We start from the raw sequence: 11806 nt of genomic DNA, 5'->3' as shown, positions 1-11806 counted from the left end.
CCCAGCGGCTACATGCACGGCCGCGGTGACCCGTGTCTGCCGCTAGAGGGAGACACATTTCAGGGTCTCTATAATTAGATAGAGAGGTCCTCCTGTTGCCTCTGCTCTGTCAAGTTTATTTTGAACGGTGGTGTGGCTCATTGCTCCAGATCTTCTGAATGTTGTCCAAATGATTTACCAAGGTCCAAAATTGTTTCAGTGTTCAGTGTAATATAAGTGATTTCATTGAATATAGGGTAACATAATAGATTCAATATAATCGCTTGATCTCCTGTGTCGAGTCACCAGAAGTCATCATCCACCAATTCGACACTGGTCTCAGATCCTGTCTGTCCAGGACGCGCTTCGTCAGCGCGTTCAGGTGATGGCCCAAATCTCGCGAGAACATCCAGGTTAACACAGATCCCGTCAATGATGGCTACACCGCCGGACGCCGAGAGTTTGGAGTCTCGCATTAGTGAGTATTTTAAACTACAACAACACCCGACAACCGTCCCTTAAGACACTAAAGTGTACAAACTGTTCGCCTTTGAACGGCTAGCCATAAACGAGATAACGAGCGCTAAGACTGCCCACTATCCTCCCCGCCAGACTGCTAAAGAGCTAGCTTGCCTCTTAGCTTGTTGTGCTAGACAGCTGTCAACATAGCCCAGAGCAGGCGTTAGCAGGGCAGGGAGACATGGCATCAGAGGCATGGCTCCTCTACTGGGCCACTTATATACGGACACTCATAGGCAGGCTAGCTCCATTGTACTGTACATGGGGATGCGTTTGTCTATCATCTGTAGGGTTCTGGGGATTGTCTATGTGTTGTGTCTATGTGTTAGGTCCTTGGGCTGGTCCATGTGTTGGGTGCTGGGGGTTGTCTATGTGTTGTGTCTGTGTATATGTGGTGTGTCTATGTGCTGTGTCTATGGTGCTGGGGGGTTACATGGCACTCTGGTGTCAGATTCTATGAAGCAAGCAACTTGACATTCAGTAAATCAGATTGCTTTTTAATGAAGTAATCTGAAATCCTCAACATTCGCGTCTTAGTGTCGAGATGACCAGTGCATGGGTAGGAAATGTCCCTGCGCGGCATCACAGTGGCGCCTTTGTCTGCCCTGCGGTATCATATTTTTTCTCCCATTACGACAGACAAAGCCACGAACCCTCTGAACAAGGACACGGACTGGGGGGGCATCCATGCCTTCTGCGATCAGCTCAACGGCGACCTGGAAGGGTGAGGGCGGGCCACTTCCAACTGTGGATGATGTACTGTGTTTCTGATTCGCGAGGAGTTTATGGGTCTGGGGAGGTTTGACAGCCTTCACGTCTCTGTTAACAAAGTGTTAACAGACTGCTTCTTAACAAAGTGTTTATGAAGATAAGACAACCCTGTTTTAATCCTGTGATAGGAATTCAGGTGTTGCAGAAGGATAGCACAGGAAATGTGCAGGTCAATGCTTAACAACAAAAACAGAAATATCCATATACACCGTTTCTGGCCAAAGTGGCCTATGCATACTTGCTTGGTGGTGTATATATTTGTAGCTAATTCATTTCATGCTCCCTCGATTGATTTCAACAGATAATATTCATCCGGGCGAGTTAAGGCTCTATAAAGGAAATGACAATCCATTTCTATGACTCATCTTGCCACCTCTGCACACCCACACTGCTGTGCTTATAGTCCCTGTATTATTTGAAACGCCACCACACTTGATTTTATTTTTATTTTGTCTCTGCTCCTACGGCTCGAGGCTGTGGTTGTGGAGTTCACCTTCCTTATTTCACTCAGTGTCACGTGTGATGGATGCAGACTGTCTGGAAATACCAGATTATCACCTAGTTACACAACGGGGCCTATCTAACAGTAGCTCAATCGTGTGTGTGTGTGTGTGTGTGTGTGTGTGTGTGTGTGTGTGTGTGTGTGTGTGTGTGTGTGTGTGTGTGTGTGTGTGTGTGTGTGTGTGTGTGTGTGTGTGTGTGTGTGTGTGTGTGTGTGTGTGTGTGTCAGACCTCAGCTGGCCACCCGACTCCTGGCCCACAAGATCCAGTCTCCCCAGGAGTGGGAGTCCATGCAGGCCCTGCTGGTGAGTGCTGGTGCTAGGGGGGGGGGGGGGGGGGGGAGGGTCTGTCTGAGTTGGGTCCTGGAGGTCTCATGTCATATAACGTAGAATTAACACTGCCAGGGTTGTGGGTTTCTATAGAGTGTGTGGCTCAGTACCGGGTGTGTGTCTGTCCTGCAGGTCCTGGAGACGTGTATGAAGGCCTGTGGGAAGCGCTTCCACAGCGAGGTGGGCAAGTTCCGCTTCCTCAACGAGCTCATCAAGGTGGTGTCGCCCAAGGTAAGGCGCATGCGTATGCACACAGACACAGTCGCAGGAAAACGCACGCACGCACGAGTACACATGCGCACAGTTATGTTGACACCCTATGTTCTGTGTAGTGTTATTGAATTGTCCTTTATATGGTGTCATTAACAAGTATGTTTTATCTAAGAACACAGAATCAAAATGCATACAAATGATATTCAAGATACAAAAAAATACAAAACATAGACGTAGAGCAGGATAAAACACACAACGGAAGCTACATCGTGAAAACATGAGGTCAGGTTTACATGAGGTCAGGTTTAGCGGCCCTGTCATGTCACAAGCCCGATGTTTGACCCCTGACCCCCCCTGAACCCCCCAGTACCTGGGCTCGCGGTCCCCAGAGCCGGTGAAGCAGAAGGTGCTGGAGCTCATCTACAGCTGGACCCTGGGGCTGCCCGACGAGGCCAAGATCCTGGACGCCTACCAAATGCTGAAGAAACAGGGTCAGACGCGCACACACGCAGACACACAAACAGACATTTGTGGGCATTTAAGATACATCCGTACCTTCACGACAAGACACGGGCTCACAACAAGCAGGTCTGATTGGATGAAGATAAGGTGATGAGGATATGTAACCAATTCAACCACAACAGCTTTGCTACATCGTTAAATGGCATGTTAAGTTCTTAGCATGTGGGCTGCGACTGTAGTGAGTCCCACAGCAGTCAGGTAGGTATGTTAAAGTAAAGAGCAAATGGGGAGGCAGCCAATAGGAAGCCAGCGCTCCCGGGTCTAGTTGAGCCAGAAAGTCAAGCATCAGCTTAGAAATTGTTAAAAACAAATTTTAAGTGTTTTGTACCATTTTGTGATCTTCTTCTTCTTCTTTTTCTTCTTCTTCTTCTTCTTAACCTCCTCCCCCTCCTCCTCCTCCTCCTCCTCCTCCTCCAGGTATCGTCAAGCAGGACCCCGAGCTACCCCCTGACAAGATGCTGAACCCGCCACCTCCCAGACCCAAGAACGCCATCTTTGAGGACGAAGAGAAATCCAAAGTCAGTCTCCCCTCTCCCCGACCTCTCCTTATCTGAACCTCTGGTGCTTCACAGTGTCTCACCTCTCTCCCATTGGCTGTCCAGATGCTGTCCCACCTCCTGACCAGCACGCACCCAGACGACCTGAAGGCGGCCAACAAGCTCATCAAAGAGATGGTTCTAGAGGTGAGATCTCCGCCGTCTCTGGGTAGCCTGACAGAGAGTGGACAGGTCCTGGATAGATCAGTCTACCAGCCTCCCCAGTGGACTGAAGCAAACGTTGCTCATCTATCCAGCACACATCTAGGTGGACACGCCCCCTTGTGATGTCAGAAGGGGCAGATTTTCAAAACGGCTAGTAATGGCTAATCACGCTCACACCTGGTAGCGTGTCCTGGGACCTTTTAAGTCCCAAGCAGAAGGTGATGGGAGGTCCATCCCCAAGTCTGCCTGTAAGCATCCAACAGAAGGTAGCTAAGTCCATTGTGGTTTATAGCCACATAGACACAGAGAGGTAACAGAGAGAAATCATGCAGGTTTATCTGCACACCGTTACACTCGGCTCTGTGCTGATTGTGGATCAGTTCCTCTAACGCTGGGATCATACTACAAAATGCAGAACCGATTCCAACACAGTTTTGCCTTCTCAGACCTTCAGTTGGTGTCCGGTGTGTCCTCCTTGACCTCTGAAACTCTGTCACGGGTGTTGTTTATGAACCGCAAGACATCCGATCTGGCTGTCGTATCCTGTGTAGCCGGACAAAGATGGTCTGTTGTATCTCCTACGACGTGGACACGTCTAGTGTGCCTCTAGGCCAAGTCTTGGAAACTTGATGAGGCAATAATTGCCTGAATTGATTATTGTGAACATTGTGAAAGACCAAAATGACGTAGGGTCTGAACCTGGCTTAAGTCCCCTTGCTCCTTGAAGACCCAAGTAAAGAGCAGTTCAAAGTAGGGTTGGTCGAAAATGTAAAATATTCTTGACCGACCACCGAGCCTCATTAACCGGTTAATACCGGTTAATACCGGTTAACCGATCAGATTAAAATGTGCAATTTGAAATAACAGCCATTTCGAGCCGCGCCTGCCGGCTGCTATTTCGTACCTCATCTCTCTACCGTTCTGCCTCCGACTCACACACAAACACTCTCCGAGTGAGAGGCAGTGGCTCTAACCGCGGCACGACCCGTGTTTGAATTGAAACATGAGGCATGCTTACTGCAAGTTGACCGTGTGTAGAGAGACGGGGCCAATCGGAAGAGGGCATTTGAAACATTGCCGCGGCTCATTTAAGAAAATGACAGCTCCGAAGAGACGCCGCTTGTTTAGTTTGGAGGAGACGGAAAAATTTAGCGTGAGGGATAATTTTTCTCACTTCACACAAAAAGATCTTCGAATGAGATGGCTAACTGCAGTCTTATAGCGTTTAGTCTACTGCCCATAATAATTTAGAGACCATATTCTCCACCGCTCGCATGCGGGAATAATAAAGACTTGACGAGAAATTAAACAGCGGGCTAGTCGCCGTGTCCGTCCAACTTCCAATAAGTCACCTCATCTGATCATCTTTTCACACTGACCCCAATTTTTTTTTAAGCGACAAGATTGATCGGTTAACGTTGATCCGGTCAACCATCGGTCAAACGGTCATCGGTCAACGTCCCTAGTTCAAAGTGAAAGAGTTTCTGCGTGAGGGTGTAGGTTGGCCATGAGTCAACGAGAGAATGGGATTAAGCGTTTCTTTATGGAGAGAAAATGGCGTCTTCTCTGTTCTATTGTCATTTGGAGTTTTCTTTCCTTTCCTGGTGTAACGGGAGCCCTGCTCCCTTTCGTCTCCCTTCCTCCTGTCCCTCCCATCTCTTTCCCCTGGGTAGATGATCTGTTCTGCCTATTTATGTCAGCCTCTATCTCTGCCTGCTTCTCTCTCGCTCTCGCTCTCTCTCTCGCTCTTTCCCTAGCTCTCTCTCTCTGTCTGCCTCCCCCCTCTCTCCTTCTCACCCCTCCCTCTCGGCCTGTCTCCCCCCTCTCTCTCTCTCTCTGTCTTTGTGTCCCCCCCCCCCCTCTCTCTCTCCCCCTCCCTTGGGGGCAGTGGTACCCTAGTTTTGTCTTTCATTCTTGCTGGGCTCATATTTCTTGTGTGTGTGTGTGTGTGTGCGTGCGTGTGTCTGTCCGTCTCCCAGGACCAGCGGCAGGCGGAGAAGGTGTCCAAGCGGGTGAGCACCATCGAGGAGGTGAAGGAGAGCGTGGGGCTGCTGTCCCAAATGCTGCAGGAGTACCATCCCGCCACCCCCAGCACGCCGGGCAACGCAGAGCTGCTGCAGGTACACACACACACACACACACACACACACACACACACACACACACACACACACACACACACACACACACACACACACACACACACACACACACACACACACACACACAGAGAGAGAGAGAGCAACGCAGAGCTGCTGCAGGTATGCGCACGCACGCGAGCGCGCGCACAGAGAGAGCAACGCAGTGCTGCTGCAGGTACACTCACACAAAGAGACACAGATGCACACACGTTTTTTTGTGTGGGTGAGCTGTGTTATGTTCACATGCATCTGTGTGTGTGTTACTTTGAGTTGCTGTGTATAGATAGTAACCTATTGTGTGTGTGTGTGTGTGTGTGTGCGCGTGTAGGACCTGTATCAGCGCTGTGAGAAGATGCGTCCCACTCTGTTCCGTCTGGCCAGCGACACGGAGGACAACGACGAGGCCCTGGGTGAGTGGGGACCAATGTGTCCAGGCCACTGGGTAGACTGGGGGGCTGACCTGTCCGTCACACGTCTGGGTGGACACGCCCACATGTGATGTCACTAGAGGGTTGGTTTTGTAACGGCACGTCTCGGGTCGTGGCGAGTGAGGCTCATCTTGACCTCTGACCCGGTCTGTCCTCTTTGACCTCTGACCCGGTCTGTCCTCTTTGACCTCTGACCCGGTCTGTCCTCTTTGACCTCTGACCCGGTGGGTCCTCCTCGACCTCTGACCTCTGACCCGGTCTGTCCCCTCAGCGGAGATCCTGCAGGCCAACGACAGCCTGACGCAGGTCATCAACCAGTACAAGCTGCAGGTCAGGGGGGAGGAGGTCAACGGAAACACAGCGGGGGACGCACACAGACAGACGGGTACCCTCACACACACACACACAACATAACCCGCAGACACACACAACGCACACACACAGACGTACAGGTACGGACACGCACACACACACGGGTATGGACCCAGTACAAGCAACACAACACCGGTACGAACACACACAGCACAACACACAGACACACAGGTACGGGGACACACACACACAGGTACGCACACACACACGCGCACAGACACACGGGTACGGACACACACAACACAACACTCAGACACACAGGTGCGGACAAACACAAAACAACACTCTGACACACGGGTACGGACACCCAGACGCACAGACACACAGGTACAGACACATACAACACAATACACAGACAATGTGCTTGAGAGTTCACTGACCTCGATCCTATTGGTCGCAGGGGGGAGTACGGCGCTGCTCGACCTATCAGGCTTGGACACGTCGCCTCAGTCCCCGCCCTCGTTCCCAGAGTTCCCCTCCCCCACAGACGCCTTCCACGCCCCCGAGACGGGCATCAGTCTCCTTGACGATGAACTCATGTCGCTAGGTAACAGCATAACCTCTGACCTCTATATGATATTGACTGATCAAAACAAACTTTAAAATGACCTCTTAAATGTAGCTATGTGAGTCAGATTGAGGCTTATTTTAAACTAAACTTTTTTTAATGTTCTTTTATGTTATTGCATTTTTATATAAAGACATAACTTCATTGATCCCAGTTGGGTATATCGAGTGTCACAGCAGAAAGTACAAGACATTAATAAGACTTGAAAGTATAAAAAACTATTTAAATACGTACACAGAAAATGTTTGTAGTGCCACACATGAAGTTAGTTTGATTGATTGACGGTACTCAGGATGACAGACCGTACTAATCCCGGGTTGTGCCCCCCAGGGTTGAGTGAAGGCACCCACACGTCGAACGCCCCCTCCCAGCCCGAGGACTCGACCGCCTGGGACTCCTTCCAGGTCAGAGGTCACCGCTCCGGCTTTTCAGAGGATCTTTAGGGTTGCACCATGTGACCTCATGTACCATTAATGTGCACAAATGTAGTGATGTTTTACTAAGGATCAAGGATCAATCAATTAGGTTGGGGGAGCGGTAGTTTAGTGGCTATTGTGTTTGATGTACAAATCCATATTAGCTTACAACCGCTCCGTTTATTTTAGTTTTTTTACAAAGGTCGTTATCTTTAGGCGCCAATCAAAATGTCTCTGGACGCAATCAGCTAGACCGATCAATTACGTTTTTAAACGAGAATATAAATAAGCACACCTCTACTGCTAAACGGAGGGAGGTCAGCAGTTCCATCATTTAACGTGATGTCCACAGTGGGAGCCGTCTGACTTCTCCCTCCATCTCCCTCCAGTCGTCTGACAGCATAGAAGCAGACATCCCGGCCGCCCCCAGCCTCCTGAGCCCAGACCCTCCCTCACACACACACCTGCCTCCCTCCGGCCCCGCCCCCGCCGGCTCTAGCTCCGCCCCCTCTACCTCCGCCCTGGACGAGCTGGACCTGCTGGGGAAGACGCTCCTCCAGCAGTCCCTCCCCCCCGACAGCCTGCATGTCAAATGGTAATCACCAGGTCACATGTTGTTCACAGCTGTTACTAACGAGGTTCAGGTCACGTGGTAATCACAGCTGTCACTAACGAGGACCAGGTCACATGGTGTTCACCTGTAACTAACGAGGTTCAGGGCACATGGTAATCACACCTGTTGCGAACGAGGGCCGGGGTCACATGGTGTTCACAGCTGTTACTAACGAGGTTCAGGTCATATGGTAATCACAGCTGTCACTAATGATGTTCACATGCCTGATAGGCGTAACAAAGTGTCTGCGAAAAAAATAAATAAAAAAGAATCAGGTTCGCGTGATCTGACACAAAAATGTAAAAAGTAAAAATCAGGTTTGCGTGATCTGAACGTGTGTGAACATGCGTTCAGATCAAAAGCGACGGGGCGGCACGACTCCATATAAAGTCAACATATCGACACGTTCCAGACGCCTGTCGTCTGGAACGCATCTATACATTGACTTTGTATGGAGTCGCTTTTGGTGTGAACGCGGCTTGAGAGGCGCTTTCACTATACTCTCTACTTTTCACTCTAGCGTCACTCCACGTGGGAATGTGTTTTGTGTTTACCTATAGTAGCCTACAGTATGATCAGAGAGCCTATTGAGAAGGATAAAGGATCTTTGGTATGATCACTAGCTGCGTTTACATGGACACATCTGATCCGAATAGAAGTGGAAGAACAGCTCAATCGGAATACAATTCTCTAAGGAAATATAATTCTGTGCGGAATAGAGGTTTAGTCCGCTATAACATGTATACACTTATTCCGATTAGTTTTAGGTGGGTGCGGCTACTTTTTAACTGAGCAGCTGCAGTAGTTCGCAATTGGTCCACTCCGTCTGTACTTTTATGCACACCGAACTTGACCGCTGTCAAGGAAAGTGGATTTCTTGCCTGATTCACGTCTTTCTTATCACTTTTGTTTCGTTTTGGCAAGGAATTGTTTCGTTTTGGCAAGGAGCCGTGTAATAAGCGGGATAATGTATAGAACGTCACCGGTCATTATTGAAAATAATACGCTTCAGGGCGAGGCAAGACAACGCTTCGCGTCGGGGTCCAGTTCGCCCTGTCTGGGCTTATCTTCCTGATAATGACCGGCGTTCTGTACAACATTATCCCTTACAAACATCATATAAGTCCAGACCAACATAACGGTTGTGCCCGAGAGACATACGAACGTACGCTTACCACTGGTGTAAAGGCCATATATACAGTACATTCAGGATCCCAAGAGCTCTGGGGCTCTACACAAAGATGCTACTGTAATATAGGCTTATATTGGGATGTTCATCTCATCTCTTAATGTTGTCCATTTATTTCCACAAAATTCACCAGAATCTATAATTGAAGGGTCTATTTATCAAAATGTTCTCCCAGGGGAACATACCCCTGGATCCCGCTTGACTATTATGTTGATCAGGGCATATATCTTGGCTTTGGGGCCCGCTAACCTCCCAGGGAAAAAGGTTCAGGCTCAGGATTTTTTTTCTACTATCACCCCTGGGTGCAGGTCATATGGTGTTCACAGCTGTCACTAACGAGGTGGAGGTCACATGGTATTCACATGGTCACATGGTGTTAAAAGCTCTAACGAGGATCAGGTCACATATTCACCTGTTACTAACGAGGATCAGGTCACATGGTAATCACACCTATTGCTAACGAGGTTCAGGACACATGGTGTTCACCTGTCACTAACGAGGTTGAGGTCACATGGTATTCACATGGTCACATGGTGTTCACACGTCTTACTAACGATGATCAGATCACATGGCCTAGTCTGTGGGGCATGTATCTATTGACCGTAATAAGTGAAGCAGATGTTTTCCCTCTTCGATCACCGAGTATTTAAAGAATTTGAATATTGGATTACAAAACGATCTTAAAAAAAGATGTAAAATTCACTTGCATGGTTAATATGCCTGGCCGTAATACTGTTGGGATTCCCCAGGGGGGCGCAAGAAGGCTGGACCAACGACAAGAGAAGGTAATGCCACGTGGCTTTGTACCTTCAGTGTAAGATGCTTTGAAACAGAGCATCTGCTTAGTGACCGTAGTAGAAGTACACCGTAGTACCCATCAGGTCAGTGTAATGGACAGTGTTCCAGCGGTGAGGTGACGCTCCTCGTGTCCGGCTTGTCTTTGTGCTCCAGGGACCGGCAGCAGGTCAAGCCCACCCTCAGAGACCTCCAGAGCAAGTCCGGCTCCAACATGACGCCCAGCCCCATCCCGGCCTTCTGCGCCGAGCAGCCTGGGCCTCTCCTGAGCGCTCAGACCAGCCTCGGGCCCACCCTGCTGGACTCCGCCGCCGGCCCGGAGGTCACCCTGAAGGATGTATTCGTGCCTCTAGAGTCTATTCGGCCGAGTAAGTCCCAGTTGACCTACCCCGGTCCCGAGAGTCGGAGAGCCCAGCTCACCACGGGAGGCGGGGATTTTGAAGGGAGGGTGTGGTCCTTAGAACAGCGAGGAGGAACGCTTTCCTCGCTGTGGTCGCTTTTTCAGTAGTTTGACCATGAGACAAATCCTCTCAGGAACTATTTACACAAAAAAACTCCTCCTCCTCCTCCTCCTCCTCACTCCCTCTTCCTCCTTCTCCTCCTCCTCCTCCCCTCCTCACTCCCTCTTCCTCCTTCTCCACCTCACTCCTCTCCTCCACCTCACTCCCTCTTCCTCCTCCTCCTCCTCCTCCCCTCACTCCCTCTTCCTCCTCCTCTTCCTCACATCCCTCTTCCTCCTCCTCCTCACTCCCACTCCTCTTCCTCCTCACTCCTCTCTTCCTCATCCTCCTCACTCCTCTTCTTCTTCTCCTCCTTACTCCCTCTCCTCTTCTTCCTCCTCACTCACCTCTTCCTCCTCCTCACTCCCTCTCTTCCTCTCACTCCCTCCTCCTCACTCCTCTCCTCCTCCTCCTCACTCCCCTCCTTCCTCCCCCTCCTCCACCTCCTCACTCCCTTCTCTCTCCTCCTTACTCCCTCTTCTTCCTCCTCCTCACTCCCTCTCCTCCACCTCCTTACTCCCTCTCTTCTTCCTCCTCTCTCACTCCCTCTTCCTCCTCCTCCACCTCCTCACTCCCTCTTCCTCCTCCTCCACCTCCTCACTCCCCTCTTCTTCCTCCTCTCACCTCCTCTTCTTCCTCCTCCTCACTCCCTCTCCTCCTCCTCCTCCACACTACCTCTGCCTCCTCCTCCTCCTCCTCCTCCTCCTCACTCCCTCTTCTTCCTCCTCCTCCACCTCCTCACTCCCTCTCCTCCTCCTCCTCCTCCTCCTCCTCCTCCTCCTCACTCCCTCTACCTCCCCCCTCCCCCCCTCCAGGCAGCCTCCTGCCTGTGACGGTGTTGACGGCCACAGCCTGCGGGTGCTGTTCCACTTCGCCCGGGACCCCCCTGCAGAGCGGCCTGACGTGCTGGTGGTCATCCTGTCCATGCTGTCCTCCGCCCCGCTGCCCGTCACGCACATCAGCCTGGAGGTCACCACGCCCAAGGTCAGCCCCCCGCAAGGGTCACGGGGCACTCTGCCTTTTGTGTCAGCTCTCTGTCTGTCTGTCTGTCTCCCCCCTCTCTGTCTGTCTCCCCCCCTCTCTGTCTGTCTCCTCTGTCTCTCTCTGTCTGTCCTCTGTCTCTCTCCCCCCTCTCCCTATCTCTCTCTCTCCCCCCCTCTCCCCCCTCTCTCTCTCTCTGTCTCTGTCTCTGTCTCTCTGTCTCTCTGTCTCTCTCTCTCTCTGTCTCTCTCTCTCGGTCTCTGTCTCT

General features: G+C 50.8%; 1 protein-coding gene across 1 annotated transcript in view; it reads left to right on the top strand.

The window, feature by feature from the left end:
- Positions 1-242: 242 nt before the first annotated feature.
- Positions 243-11806, top strand: part of LOC132469832 (ADP-ribosylation factor-binding protein GGA1-like) — an 11905-nt gene continuing 341 nt past the window's right edge. The window contains 17 exon segments of the mRNA XM_060067922.1: positions 243-457; positions 1138-1222; positions 2000-2075; positions 2232-2330; positions 2680-2803; positions 3252-3352; positions 3437-3517; positions 5515-5655; positions 6005-6086; positions 6376-6489; positions 6877-7023; positions 7375-7448; positions 7850-8055; positions 10012-10047; positions 10214-10425; positions 11373-11393; positions 11396-11601. Coding sequence (XP_059923905.1) covers positions 412-457; positions 1138-1222; positions 2000-2075; positions 2232-2330; positions 2680-2803; positions 3252-3352; positions 3437-3517; positions 5515-5655; positions 6005-6086; positions 6376-6489; positions 6877-7023; positions 7375-7448; positions 7850-8055; positions 10012-10047; positions 10214-10425; positions 11373-11393; positions 11396-11601 — 1851 coding nt within the window. The 5' untranslated portion in view covers positions 243-411.

The sequence above is a fragment of the Gadus macrocephalus genome, chromosome 2 (assembly GCF_031168955.1).
Source record: "Gadus macrocephalus chromosome 2, ASM3116895v1".
NCBI lineage: Eukaryota > Metazoa > Chordata > Actinopteri > Gadiformes > Gadidae > Gadus > Gadus macrocephalus.
This window is presented reverse-complemented; position numbering and strand designations above follow the sequence as displayed.